Source organism: Myotis davidii, unplaced genomic scaffold (genome assembly GCF_000327345.1).
Source record: "Myotis davidii unplaced genomic scaffold, ASM32734v1 scaffold151, whole genome shotgun sequence".
NCBI lineage: Eukaryota > Metazoa > Chordata > Mammalia > Chiroptera > Vespertilionidae > Myotis > Myotis davidii.
In genome coordinates, this window is record NW_006285248.1 from 2558550 (window position 1) to 2574383 (window position 15834).

Genomic DNA, 15834 nt, shown 5'->3' on the forward strand with positions numbered 1-15834 from the left:
AATTGTTTTAAACCACCAAGAGCTTTCTGTGTGTTTGCTGGAGCAGTTAGCATGAACTTAACCTTTGGGATTTATCCTAAAGGTAAAAGAAAACCATGAAAGTGCAATGCCTTTGAAAGAGTAGGTGGGACCAATTAAAGAGCTGCTGGAATATTCTCCAAGAGAGTATACCCACTCTCCACAAATTACAGATTGTGAAGTTAGAGAGGTGGAGAAAATTCACTAAATACTGCACAGCTGATATCCTTAGAAATTCTTCAACAACCACATAAAACCTAGCTTTAAATCATCTCTCCAGCTCTCTGCTATGATTAGATTACTTTCTCCTCCTTTTTTCTAATCCAGCCATGAAAACTATTGAAAAAAAAGACCGAATAAAACTATTGAAAAAAAAGACCGTACCCTTTTATGCAATGATGTTTACTTTGAATTTATATTAGTTCACACAAACACTCCATCCATGCTTTTGTTCCAGCCCTCCGGTCCAGTTTAAGAACCCATTGTGGCCCTCGAGTCAAAAAGTTTGCCCACCCCTGGGTTAGTCAATGCTAAAACCACCGTCTCACAGGAAACATTGTGTGCTGTGTGTACGTGTGCACACAACGGCTAAGACTTCTGCAACAATTCAATAGTGCCTGGAGCAAAAGCCCATTTTTCTGTCTGATGCAGAGAAAATTTAAGGGCGTGTTCTGTGTTTTTTTGTTTGTTTGTACTTTCTTCCTTGATTATAAAAGTGACAAATATTCATTTTAGAAAATTTAGAAAGTGAGACAAAATATAAAGCAGACAATAGTTTCCTTTCTTTGGTGACCCAGAGGCAAGAATTGTTAACAGCGTGACACACTGTATGAGGTTTTAAGGATCATTAAACTTTCTTTGCAAACATCTGAAATATCTACATGACTGTAGGGATACAACATTTATTTAACGATTCTCCCATTACTGGACCATTGTGTTCACACTAATTTTCTGCTATTATAAGAATGCTGTGATAAATGTCTCTGGATCATTTTTTTATAATACCCTTAGGAGAGAATCCTAGAAGTTAAATCATTGGATTAAACACTTTTGATTCACTCTGCCAAATGAGTTTCCAGGATGCTTCCATCAATTTACACCCTGCTCACCAGCAGTGTATGGTACCTTTCTTGTCTCGCCCGTGCCAGTACTGAGCCTGAGTTTAAAACAAAACAAAACTTCCCTAATTAAGAGCTGAAAAACAATACTGTTTTAATTTATACGTGAGGCTGATATGATGATTTCATATGTTTATTAGCCACTTGTGTTTCTCTTATGAATTTACTGTTCATACTTCTCACCTATTTATCCTACCGGGGTTCTAGGGTTTTCATTTATTATGAACTGCACATATACTTTAATTGTTTCCCCATTAGTCCTTTGCCTTTTAATTTTGTCTATGTATTTTTTTTTAACCTACAGAAGTTTGAAGTCTTTAAGTAGTCAAACCCCTTGTGGTCTTTTCTGTTGTTTTAAATGCTTAGAAAATTTCTCTCTCTCTGATCCAATACATTTTCTCTTAACTTTTTAATAGTCTGTCTTTTTTTATAAAAAGTTCAGCGCATTAATCTATTTGCATATATGGAATGAGGTCAGGGTTTCTCCCCCGAGCCTCACCCCAAAGCTAGCATTGTTACTGCAGGCCCATTAGAAGAATACTCTACTGATATTATCATACATTAAATTTTAAAATACTGCATAGTCTGAGTTTAATTTATTCCACTGTTTTGTCTACACACTGATTTAATTGTAGTTTCATAATGTTTTATTAACCCTAACATCAAGTATATTTTCTTTACTCTCCCACTAAAAATAAAATTAGCTATTTTCACTTGTTTATAATATTCAGAAAACATTTTCCAACTTTCAAAAAACATTACATTGTGATTCTGACATGGATTGTCTTAAAGTATAGGAAGAATGAATATCTTCAAAATATTTTCACAATATTAGGCCTTTTCTTTAAGGAACACAGAATGCCTATTTATTTATTCAAATTTTCTTTCTCTTGCAATAACATTTGACTTTCTTAACATAAATCTTATATATTGCTGGTTCAGATTATTCCAAAAAAATGTGTGTTTTCTGTGGTTATTGGGAATGGCATTCCCCTCTCTAGCGTATTTTCTAACTGATTACTGCCAGATTAAAGGAAACTGACATATAATTTCTAAAAACAGATTTACTGGAAGTTTCTAGATAAACAATCATATCATTTGAATCGACACAATGACCGTAAGTAATACTGACATATGGGCGAAGGAGGAAAGGCACTCAGAAACTCATGGTTCAAGTGGAAATTAATAAAAGCTTCCTGGAAAGTAAATTAGCAAAGTACATCGAGTTTATGACCTACTAATTTCACTTCAAGAATTTATCCCCCCAAAATCTATCCTAAAAATATCAGCAACCAATTAATTAATCATATCATCTGCAAATAATGATCATTTTGGCTTACTGCCATTATCTGTAATTCCACAATAGTCAAGGCATCTGGAACAATTTTATATAACAGCATTCCCAGAATTCTCATCTTCTTCCTAATTTTTAATAGGAATGTCCCAGAGTACAATGGCTTTTTACTACTTTGGGGCAATGGCCAACTTTAGAACATAATGAAAACTATGTCCCTCTATCCCAAATGTGTGCAAAATTGTGTTTATCTGCAATCTCAGGGGTTTACAGCCATAGAAAGGTATTTGTATGCTAAGTTCTAGCATTTCATCATTACATGTGTAGCTTAAGGTTCCTCCCTTAATCAGGTTAAGGAACTATTTATAGATTCCTGCTTTGAGAGTTCTTGCTTTTTTTTTTTTTAGGATTGAATGTTAAACTTTATTTCAAATGTATTTTAAACATCAATTAAATAACCTTTTAATTTGATCCACTGTCCTAAATTTCATAGGTCATTAAAAAAAACAAAACACCTTGACTCTGGAAACAATTTCAAACACACTGAAATAGGAAAACAGATCAAAGCTATATAGGCATCATCCAGATTTATCTATTGTGACAATTTACTCCACATGCTTTATCATCTGTACATCCCTCTATTCTATTTTTCTATACACACCTACTCATACATAAATGCACACATACATATACATATATATATTCTAGCACAGGACTATTTTAGATAGATATTTATACACAGAATAAGGCAAAAGTAGGTTTACAGTTGTGAGTACCCGAGTTTATTCTTGTATTATTTTTTTTAAATATATTTTATTGATTTTTTACAGAGAGAAAGGGAGAGAGAGATAGAGAGTTAGAAACATCGATGGGAGAGAAACATCGATCAGCTGCCTCCTGCACATCTCCTACTGGGGATGTGCCCGCAACCCAGGTACATGCCCTTGACCGGAATCAACCCCGGGACCTTTCAGTCCGCAGGCCGACACTCTATCCACTGAGCCAAACCGGTTTTGGCGTATTATTATTTTTTAACTAGAAGCCCGTTGCACAAAGATTCGCGCAATAGGCCTTTCTACCCCTGGCTGCCAGCACAGGTTTTCCTCCGGCACCTGGGACCTAGGCCTTCGGTCTGGCCACAGCAGAGAAGCCAAGCCTCTTCAGTCTTCAGTCTTCACTCCGGCCAGAGCCTTCAGTCTTTGCTCTGTCTGCATATGCAAATTAATGGCCATCTTTGTTGGGTTAATTTGCATAATCACTCTGATTAGCTGGTGGGCATAGCAGAGTGACACCAATTTGCAGGTTTCTCTTTTATTAGTGTAGACTAGAGGCCCGGTCCACAAAAATTTGTGCACTGGGGTGGGGGGGGGCAGGGGGATCCCTCAGCCCGGCCTGTGCCCTCTCGCAGTCTGGGACCCCTCGGGAGAATAATGCCCTGCTGGCTTAGGCCTGCTCCCGGGTGGCAGAGAGCAGGCCCAATCCCTAGGTGCAGCCCCTGGTCGGGCTCAGAGCAAGGCTGATTGGGGAGTTGGGGCGCCACCCCCTGTCATGCACAGAGCAGGGCGGATTGGGAGGTTGCGATGCCACCCTCAGTCACGCTCAGGGTAGGGCTGATTGGGGGGTTGGGGCACCGCCCCCTGTCACACTCAAGACAGGGTCGATGGGGAGGTTGCGGCACCACCCCATGTCACTCACAGAGCAGGGCCCATCAGGGGGGTTGGGGCTCCGTACCTGCCACGCACAGAGCAGGATCGATCAGGGGGTTGGGGAGCTCCCCCCATCACGCACAGAGCAGGGCGGATCAGGGGGTTGGGGCGCCGCACCCTGTCACACTCAGGGCAGGGCCGCTGGGGAGGTTATGGCTCTACCCCGTCACACACAGAGCAGGGCCCGTGGGGGGGGGGGGCTTGGGGCGCCACACCCTGTCACACACAGCCGCAGGGCAATCAGGGGGGTGGGGCGCTCCCCCCATCAGGCACAGAGCAGGGCTGATCAGGGGGTTGGGGCGCCTTCCCCTGTCACGAACAGAGCAGGGCGGATAGGGAGGTTGTGGCCCTGCCCCCTGTCACACACAGAGCCACAGGGCGATCAGGGGGTTTGGGCGTTGCCCCCTGTCACGCTGATCCTGGTGCTGGGAGGCATATTACCCTTTTACTATATAGGAAAGAGGCCACTCTTATTCCAATTTTGCCTGTTGATCCCCACAATGTCCTTTATAAAATGTTTTCCCTGGATGGTACAGGATCACATCCAGGGTCAGGTTACAACACTGAGCTATCGTATCCCTTTAGCCTTTTTTAATCTGGAACATTCTCACACCTTTGTCTTTTGACATTGATATTTTGGGAGAATACAGTCCCTCCTCACCCTTTTGAACAGGATGCACCTTATTTGGGATTTGTCTGACATTTCCTGATTATTAGGTGCAGATTTGCATTCTCAGCTGGAACTCAGCATAGGTGATGTTTCCTTCTCAGGGTACCACATCTGGAGGTATAGGATACCCATCTATCTCTCACTGGTGATGATCATTCTGATCTCCCAGTCAAGATGCTGTCCAATTCCTCCACTGCGTAATCACTGATCTTTATTCTCCCTTGAAATGAATGGGCTGTCTGTGAGGAAACACTTTAAGACCATGCACAGATCCTGATTCTCATTTAAAAATTCTCTCTTTTTTAGGATCCATGGATGAGTGTTGCCTGATGGCTACCATATGATGACTGTCCAACTCTAGCATGCAGTCTACATTTACCAGTCAGCCTTCCCCATTCATTTATCGATTCATTACTGGCATGGATTTCTGGATTGCTATTGCTTTTCAGTGGCTTGAAACTCATTACTTAGTTATTTTGGTGCTCATATTATCCTAGAGTTGGCTCCTGTGATATGCGCCCATCATTTTCATAAGCATTTCTTTACTTTCTGACACAACAGAATGTTCCAGGCTCACTTGGTGCCTGTCTGTCCCAGCCTTGGAGTCAGCCCTTTCTCCAAGGAGCCCTGGTTCCTCTGAGTGGAAAATGGTGTTAGAGGTGTCTCACTAGACGTGTTTATTGCTCCTGGGTATCTTAGCCTGTTGGCCCTTTCAGCAGACAGGTCAGAAACTATCTGCATGTACAGATGCATCTATATATGCACACACACACACCCACCCATACATGAGATCGTAAACATGTATGAACACACACATACACACATAACTAAAATCATGATTTCACACTGATACTTCCACAGGGTTCGTTTCTTTGCCGTCCTCCACACGTGCATGTCTCTTATTGCCCAGTGAAAACCCAGGCTCCCAACATCATACATTCAGTATCAATCTTATAATCGAATCTGAAAGTTTCAGAACTGTTTCATTCATATTGCTACTAAATAATCAAGTCTACTACAAACAGTTCAGGGTTTGCTTACAATCACGCTACCCTACCTGGCCCAGACTGAGGATATATAGCAAGGTACTATCGATTCCTAAATTGTCTGGGATTATTTCATTCTTTTTATTTCCTCAGTGATTATGGTATTTGTCTGACATACATTAGGTTTACTTATTTTAATCTGCTTTTCGTTTCAGGTGGTAAGTAATTTTTTTTTTTAACAGCGATCCTATTCTGCAGCAAAACACAAGATAGACCAGGGCTCCCGAACAGCAAATCACTGTTTCTGCTAATGACGACTAATTATTACGCGTGGGTCGGCCACAGAAATCGCTGACTGGAAGGTGGACTTCCTGGTAATGCGCATTGGGAAAATATTTACAAACTGAAGTAAGTACACATTATCTGGCGTTGCTACACTAGTTCTGCTACAGGAAAGACTAAGAGGCTCTGGGGGTACAGGAACACATCAGACAATAGAGGTTAAAGTGGAAACTCACCTTTTCCAATGTGCCTCCTCGTGTTTTCAATCGTGGAATTCCGATTAACGTTGGAGAGCAGCCCGAGGCAGAAACGGTTCTTGTTGTTGGAAGGGTCGGTGAAACCGTCCACCAACACACTGGTGGAGGAGGCATGGAACGCTTCTCCCACGCGGTTATTGAGCTCATAATAGACAATAGAGCACCAGTGTTTTGGCTCCTCATACGCAACTGCCTGAACATCTGTAGGAGAGAAAAGCTAGTGAATCACGGGGGTGCCCTGGGCTCTAAAAACTGAAACTGTGTTGTAACTTTGGCTCAGGACCATGGAATGAAGATATGGAGAAGCAACTGCTATTTTAGGGCATGGAGTGTACCTATGATGTCTTAGTACTCCTTACTAAGTGCAACATTGTCCTCTCATTGGAAAATAATTTTCTCTAATTACTGTTGGATAACCAAAATGCCAGCGAGGCAAGCATACCCACAGCATGTGCGGAACACTCACAATATGCTCTGTAATATGCCAAAATGGAAATTACCCCCATTACAGACCCTGGCTCACCATCTAAAGAAAGGCAACAAGTGGTAAGTGAGCTGAAAAAAAAAAACAAGGGGGAAGAGAACAATAGAGGACGGGAAATATGCCAAAGGTGCTGGCACGGAAAGGAATTACTCTCAACCAAGCCTTAGCATGCCGATGCTTTTCCAGAGCAATGAAAATCAGTTTCTAATTATTGATAAGAAGTTCCTTTACTTCACGTTAAGTTGCCAATAACCATCACAGCTACAGCTCTGCTCCAGTCCTCAGACTCAGGAAGAAATCGTGCCAGCTGGCCAACTCGCACAGAATGAATCATATCTCTCTCATCCAGATTTCATGCTAACTTCCTTATATTTGCTTTAAGTCATGCAGAGCAGGTGTGTTTTGTCTCTCCATTCCCAGAATGGGCCAACAATGGAAATTACCCAACTTTACTGACAGGATGCAGCTTGTTAAGTCAAATCTCTTAAGACTAACAAATCTCCAAACAGAACATGCTTCTAAATATTTGCAACTAGAAGGTTCTAAAGATAAGTTCCCTCTGTAGTAAAACCTCTTATACCACTGCATTAGAGATTCCAGGAATACAAAGCATATATAGCCAGCATGACAGTACATAACGATCTGAGGTTTATGGTCTTGAATATATAATCATAAAAAAAGGAAAGAAAATCCAAATTGGAGGCAAGTACTTCTGTGTTCTTAACATCAACCTCCATAATATTAAAATGCACTTTACTTTAGAATTCGGTACAGAAAACAAGGAAAATGATCGTTAAGAAACCACTCAGCCACAGAAAAGAGGAAATACTGCCATTTGCGACAACATGGATGGATCTTGAGAATATCATGCTTAAGCAAAATAAATTAAAAAAAGTTAAGAACCATATGACTTGACTCTTGTGCAATATAAAACTGAAAGCAACAAATGAACAAACAAGAAAAACAAAAACTCATAGACACAGACAACAGTACACTTGAAATCTATATAATTTTATTAACCAATGTCACCCTAATAAATTTAGTAAAAAAGAAAAGAAAACCACACAAACATTAACTGCTTTATACACTGAAACGAGTGAGCTGAAAACATGCTTGCTAAGCAATTATCCCTTGTCAATTTGCTATATTTCAAAGAGCAAAAGTCTAGTGATTTACAAGTGTCAAATCTTAAACAGGGCTGCAACATCATTAACAGGATGCTTTATCAACTATCAGTGTTGTTCAAAATACATTCATCTAAGGTTGGAGGTTGATGATTTTTTTTCTATAAAAGGCCAGAAAAGTTTTGTAAGCCATGTGGTCTCTATGGCAACTACTCAACAGTACCCTAGTAGTGCAACAGCAGTAACAGATAATATGAAATGAATGAACACAGTGTGTCCTAATAAAACTTTATTTATAAAAACAGGAAGAGTTTGAATTTACCTGGAGACTGTAGTGTACTGACCCCTGCTCTAGGAAAACCACTCCAAATTAAACAACAGCAACAAAAAGGGCCAACGTTCCTTCCTCATGAAAAAATTAACTAGAAACTTATTCTAATGGAGAAAATGTTTAAAGCTATTTAAAGGAAAAAATTTTAAAACAATTTAAAGGTCAATTTCCTGAAATCAGACATTTTAGACTTAACAATAATATTTACAGGTCAGCATGCTCATAACTGTATATGCCATCCTTTCCTGCAAACCTGATCCCCAAATAAAAATCCCAAAGATGTGTGAGACAGGAGTTCTTTTCTCCAACCAGAACCTTTGTTGGCTCATAATCATATGCTTGAGAGGATGTTCTAGAGATCATCAGAGCCAACAAAAAGGTGTACATTCCAGTTTATCACATTGCACTTCTAAGAAAGGTTGAGTTTATCATCAAATTTTAAGAACTTCAAAAATACAAGCAAGTCTGACAAAGTGTGAGGTGTCCTCAATTTTAATTATAAAGTTGATGAGAATGACCTAAGACATATCTAGTCATCGAATTGCATTTCAACTCCAATGTGTGTAAGGTTTGCACAAATTCGATGGCCCAGGCCATGTGCCGAGTGCACCTGTGCAGCACTGTCCTCCATGAGACGTTGCGGGAGCAGCTTTACTCAACGGCGTGGCCGTGACCTCTTACCGATGCTCAGAGACTTTCCCAGCCCTCATTTACCTGGGCTCCCTGCTCCCTTAAGCCACCTGACTTGGCACTGCAGCCCTGGAGGAAGGATGGCGTCCTCCCCTATGTCATGGCCAAGGAGAGAGCTGCAAACAGACCCGCCCTCTACTTGAGAGACAAAGAACCTTCGTTCTGCTTAGAGCTCTTCCGGGTGAAGACAGGAAAGACATGCGCCTCAACTTCTTTTAGCAGCGAGGTTAGAAACAAACACAGAAAGCAAGAAAGCAGCGAACGTGCTGGTTTGTGCCAGCTGCCCTGTGCATGGAGGGGGGAAGGAGGGGGCTGGGAAATAGATGGGGTTGACCACTATCTATCCCAACTACAAAAGAACCTTCTTCTCCAAAGCCTTGTGACATGAACTCCTAGTTTTGGAAATCACCCGTGGAAACTCCACTTCGGTATTGTTATGATCATCATTTCTCAATGCCCCTTTGTCCTTTACTTAAAAATACTCTTTTTTCACCAATTCAGAATTACTAAGTATGGAAGCTCTAACCATGACTGCTCAATTACACGTCGGCCTTCATTAGTTAAATCGGTGTGTTTGTTCTTCACAGCAAAGACTTACCTGTAACCCAAGGAACTGTTTCTGCAGAGCCTCTCATTGTGTTCTGTCTTCCTCAAATAGCTATCTTTTTAAAGACTAACGCAATTTTGTGAGAGAAAGCCACATTTGGGCAGATAAACCTGAGACTCTCAAAAGGGAATCAGTGGCAATTCATTTACCTCCTCTGTTGATTTCGGGGGGCAGTGAAGGAGCCATCATGTTTGTGTCCATTGGCTGAGAGCCATCCTGGGTCATGGGGTCTTCAGGGGGCAGGTAAGCAGGTGGGGGCGTATCAGCTACAAAGTAAAAAAAGAAAAGAAACCAAAAAAAAAACCCCATAATTTTTAAATCCTTAATAAACACACACACTTAAAACATATATATCCTCTTCTGTCCTGAAATTTGTAAGAGATTAAGTGGCTGTTCCCACCACCCTTTCCGAAGACTGGAGGCTCCGGACACTGGACTGCTGTGCACTTTCTGAGGATTGCTACCATCTCATGATCTTACACAATTTTAGTCAAAACTCAGGGGGAGGAAAAGCACTGAGTGCCAATCCCGGAAGTGGTCTGCCAGTCTGGGATGGTGCCATTGGAACACACTCGGACGAGCACTTAAACCACCTTGGGTACGACCCACGCTGAGTGGGCCTCTGCCTTTCCCTCGCACTGGTAGGTGGAAAACCTCGGAAGGCTCTAGAGGACTTCTCAACGGAAGGGGCTTCAGGGTTTCCTACATGCAACCTGTGGGCCCGTAGGAATCACCACTGAGTTTCATTACTCAACTTTCTGACTGAACTTAATTTTTCAAGACTTTAGGCGACCTGTCAGGACCACCTTCTCCCACCCTCTTAAATAATCACTAATTTTAAAACCCCTAATAGTGAAAGAGGAAACAAATCCGTTTATCACAGCTATCTTTTATTTCAGAATTTACATATATGTTTCCTCTGGAAAGTCATAGCCAACTGGCAAATAAGAGGCAGCAAAAAATATTGATTTTGGAAACAAAGACCATCACACAGGTATTCTGTATTCTTAAACAAAGAGCATGGTTTTCCCCAAAACAAGTTACTCCCTGACTAGCGTGAGACCATGGGGCACACGGGGCAGAGCAGAGAACAAAGTCTCACCCTAGGGACCCACGCTAACTTAGGTAAGTCCCCTAGACTACTCGGGCAACCCTCAAATGCAAACACTAACTGGGCTCCACTAGCGGTCCGCAGCGATTTCCCAAGACTGACTGTTCCAAGGTTGAATCACAGCACCCAGTGACTTCCCACGGTCCAGCTGTTAACGAGCAAGGGCTCGGAGCACAAAGACAGGGCTGTGGGGACCTTATCCGGCTGCCTTGTTCACCCGTCTCCAGCTTCTTTTAATTCGGCTTCTTCCCTGCACCTGGAACACTGACTTGGCTTCACTTCCAGTCAGGAAGAAAGACAAAGAGCCTCCCCTGAGACCAAAGACAACACATTTCTCCAAACACACAGGTGACACTTCATGGGCAACCCACGGCATCAGCACCACTGAGAGGGACCAGACGCCACCGGTGGTGCCCACCATCCCCACAAGTGCCTCCTCTACCTCCTCTTCTTCTCATTTCCCCTGCTGGGCCTGAGCCGCCATCCCTCAGCAGCCAGGGAAGAAGTGTACATCCAAGCAATAACCTTCAAGTTTTTCACCCTTGGGCCCACCCCGGTTTGCCACTGCTCAAAAGCCTTCTGAAGTTATCTCCTCCCTATTACCCTGTCCACCACACACAAAGGGTCTGAAAGGGAGTGGATAGAAGTCACCAGATGCTATTAGCTTGATTTTTTAAACTAGTCAATCTCCCACCCTCATCTGAAACAGTTTTGCATTGAAAACCAAGCAAAACAATGCAAAGTAACCAGGCTTAAAATAAAAGGAAGCAATAGATACATAAACTCCAGATAGCAATATCAAGTGTGGACCACTTTTCAATTTTTGAGGACATACCCGCGCTGATGTCGAATTCAAATATACTTAAAAAAAACGAAAACATTTCAGTGACCCAATGAACATGCTTGCCCACTTGTTCATAGAAGTTAAGTATGCAGATGCCAAGTATATCTTTATTTCGACTATGTTTCTTGAGGTCTACTGGCAAGAAATTCGGTACTAATCATTTTTGTTCTCTGAGGTGCTGGCTTATTAACCTATTAACTTGACAAACAAAATGTCCTAATTAATCATCTATTCTGATAAATATTACACCATCAGTTAAGTCTGAAAAAGGAGGATAATTGTTTTCTGTCTTTGCTAAGTTAAACAAGCAGATGGTTTCCAGTACATCTGTTGCAATTCCTTTGTTGTTAAAGTATATGTTTCTTGGGATTACATCACCTCTTAAATGAATTTAATTAAGAAGGGGACTGTGATCCCTCAGGAAATATCTTTTCTGAGGTTGCACTTGCAGCAGGGGTTTTTATTCCACGTACGAAATGATGCTGATGGAGCCTGTGTTTCTCCTAAAGCAAATGTGTGCAACACACTATTTTTTTCTTTCTTTTATCAAGAGCAAAGACTGTTAACAATGATGCCACGCCCAGAAAGATGCAGCTGTTTCGAAGCCCTTCAGAATAAAAACATAAAATTTATTTGAGCATCTGTGCCTGACAAATAAAACAAGACATATGCCTAGTACTTAGCTATGAGGTCTTCTTTCAACCAGTCGGGTCCTGAGCCCTGGAGCACAGGGCCATGTACCAGAGCGGACAGCCTCTCCCTCCAGGCACACCAGCTTCTCCCCACACTGTATTAACACTATGGAGCTGCCCACAGAACAGCCCCCAACAGTGCAACCTACCTGGCATCTGAAAAGGGCTTCCTGGGTCAGAGCTGGTGGGAGAATGAGGGTAGGTGCTACTGCTGCTTCCAGGAGAGTTGGGGTAGCTGCTGTTGGGGGAGTGAGGGAACGGGTGGCTGTTGGGCTGCTGGAAAGAATCCGGAAAAGTGGCGTTGAGTGGCATGTGAGGCTCATTTTGTCCTAAGTTGCGGAACTGAGCTAAGAGGCTGTGCTGAGGGTTATATTCACTGTGTCTCGGGACCAGCACTGGAGGAAGAACTGGAAAAAAAAGAAAAAGACAAAAATGAGAATGATGGAAATCTATAACATCGCGATAAAGTTGTAGCATAACCTGTACATAACAAATTATCTGAACCCTGCCCTACTGCCCACTCGAAAGCGCCATCCAAATGAAAAGCCATTTTTCACTCAGGAACAAATGCGCTAAAAAAAATACTGTCCCTTTAGAATCACTGGAGACTTATGGTGAAGATGAGCGGCAGTGACAGACTGTTGGGGAAAGTCTGCAAAATACATCCATCGCCCTAACCGGTTTGGCTCAGTGGATAGAGCGTCGGCCTGCGGATTGAAAGGTCCCAGGTTCGATTCCGGTTCAAGGGCATGTACCTTGGTTGCGGGCACATCCCCAGTGGGGGGTGTGCAGGAGGCAGCTGACCGATGTTTCTCTCCCATCGATGTTTCTAACTCTCTGTCCCTCTCCCTTCCTCTCTGTAAAAAATCAATAAAATATATTAAAAAAAATACATCCATGTAGGTTAACAAGTTATGGCTCCCCTATTCTCAATTGTTTCATTTACTAAAAACCAAAGCACAATTAAGAGCATACATATGTTATCATTGACGAGTCCACTTTATATCCCTGGCTGATAAGATTTGACATTTAAGAGTTAATAATACCTATTAATGATATGAATTATTCACCATACATGTTTTAAATGGACCCAACTCACTTTAAACCAAAAGGAAGTGAATAAAGGTCAGAGGGTAAATATAGTGAACAGTATAAATCCAAATGCCAATGAAGACAGTTAATTGGACAAAATAGGGTATTTTGAGGGACAGACTTTAAGTTGTGTCCTCTTAGTCATATAGTCACATGCCGCTTAATAACAGGGAACACTGTAATGGCATGCGCATTAATATGACGCAGCCCAATAGGTTTGTTTACACCAGCGTCATTACAAACATGTGAGGAATGCGTTTTGCTACTGCATCACAACCACTATGATGTTACTGGGCGACAGGAAGTTTTCATCTCCATTATAATCTTACTCTAAAGGCCCGGTGCATTAAATTCATGGGGGGTGGGGGGGAGGAGCGGTCCCTCAGCCCTGCCTGCACCCTCCCGCAGTCCGGGAGCCCTTGGGGGATGTTGGACATCCTTAACGCTGCTACGGAGACGGAGACGGAGACGGAGACGGAGACGGGAGAGGCTCTCAGCTGAGTGGCGCTCCCACCATGGGAGCACACTGACCAGTGGGGGCAGCTCCTGTGTTGAGTGTCTGCCCCCTGGTAGTCAGTGCGCATCATAGCGACTGGTTGTTGCACCGTTCAGTTGATTTGCATATTAGCCTTTTATTATATAGGATTTTATAGGATATGTGTGGTCTGTTGTTGACCAAGAGTGTTCTGAGGTACATGACTGTACCTTGGGAACATCTTTTCTCTAAGGATCTTAATGTATTTACCCACTTATCAGTCATCCTATTTACTACCTGGTAGGTTAAAAAAAAAAAGACATTTTATACAATCCATATTTTGCTAGGTGAATACTTAAGGCCCAAGCCGTTTATACCAGTAGAGAAGGAAAGAACACAAGCCATGCCTCAAAGCTCTGTGTGTGAAGAGCCTAAGGAGTTAATAATTAGCATGGTCGGAAATCTCCAGCAGCAGAGCCCCTACAAGTACAAGAGAGTCCAGGGGAAGGGCTGGCAAACAGAGCCCTCACCAGGGTTAGAGCCTAGCTTCCTGCCAGGGTCACCAGATGGCTCTCCCAGTAACAAAGGCCCTTGGGATCCCTGCTGTTCTGTGGCCTTGGCTAGAAAGACAAAAACAACCCATTTGGTAAACTGTACGGGAGGAGAGAGGAAGACATTTAAAATCTGTTATTGTTGCTGGGAGTTAGGATTCAGAATTTATTTTCCCAATGAAACAATACTTAGAGGCTTTAGGAATTAAGTAGATTTTTGAGGGCTATCCAGGGAATTTATCCGTAATTTCTAACATTTCTACAAGGGGGAAAAAAGTGCTCTTAACACTTGGATCATCACTTATTCATGAGCTGAAAAATGTTAAAAGTTTCTCATATGCTGTATCTTAAATTTTACATAATCCTGTAGCAATGTGATGTCCCTACTATTGGACCCCTTAGAAACAAACCCTGTTAATATAATAAATGTATTTTCTTTTAAGCACAGTGATGCAATCTGCCCAAACCAAGTCATTAAAAGAATAATGACTCCTTTTACCTTTTACCTTTTACCTCCTTTTACCTTTCAATAGCCACCTGAAGTGTAATCTACTTTGTTTTGTTGAACAAAAAATTTCCGACAGTCTTAAAGGCTCACCCTACACCAAAAGAAAGCTATATTCCAAAATAAAATCATGCTATGAAATAGTCCACTGCCTTTAAATTGTTTATGCAATCAAACATTCTCTTTTTCTTTTAGCTGCTGCAGCTTATGGTAAGTTACCACTTTACCACTTGCCTTGTTTGGTCATCTAGCTATTGCCTCATTTCTGATTGGTACCTTTAAAAGGGGGCAAATATTGGCCTCTGTACCCCTCCCTACAAAGGTAGCACCAGACAGCAATTTGAATCAATTCTCCATGTTAATCCTTCAGAGGACCCCTAACCCCCAACAAACACACACACACACACACACACACACACACACACACACACACCCCTGCACCCCAAGCTGACACTCTGCACAGTGTTCCGGTAACTGCTGTGTGGTGTGCAGTGGTCTGGCTCCCAGGCACAGTGCTGTCCTTAGTGGACATTACAGGTGAGCCTGACCAGCTTTTGCTGATCACTGGTAGAAGTGAGCTACCAGCTACAATAAATTAGCATCTGATGAACTTGACAAGAAAAATAACGTTTTTCCTCACCTCTGACTATTGAGACGACTTTGCCACTGCTGACATAGATACAGGTATCTTTTAATAAACTTAAAAAATGCATTGATGTATCACACATCTACCCTAAAATGCACAAATCTTCATATAAATGAAATCATACAGACTCATGTATCTACCGTATTTGCCGGCGTATAAGACGATTTTTTGGCCCTGAAAAATATGCCTCCAAGTGGGGGGTCGTCTTATACGCCAGGTACACTTCAGATAGACTGCCCATAGTGCTTGCCCCGTGCCATAGTGGCCTCCCGATGCCCGCCCACTTCATTCCACATACCGTTCAGGCATCAGCAGCGCTGCTGGGTGTATGCTCGGCTGTTATGCGATTTT

The 15834-nt window shown here is 42.3% G+C and overlaps 1 protein-coding gene across 1 annotated transcript in view; it reads right to left on the reverse strand.

The window, feature by feature from the left end:
- SMAD1 (SMAD family member 1) overlaps positions 1-15834 on the reverse strand; it is a 69434-nt gene that overhangs the window by 6102 nt on the left and 47498 nt on the right. Inside the window, exons 3-5 of the mRNA XM_006755954.2 lie at positions 12364-12621; positions 9717-9833; positions 6311-6532 (exon numbers count right to left, since the gene is read on the reverse strand). Of these exons, the coding sequence (XP_006756017.1) occupies positions 6311-6532; positions 9717-9833; positions 12364-12621 (597 nt within the window). The remainder of the gene's footprint in view (positions 1-6310; positions 6533-9716; positions 9834-12363; positions 12622-15834) is intronic.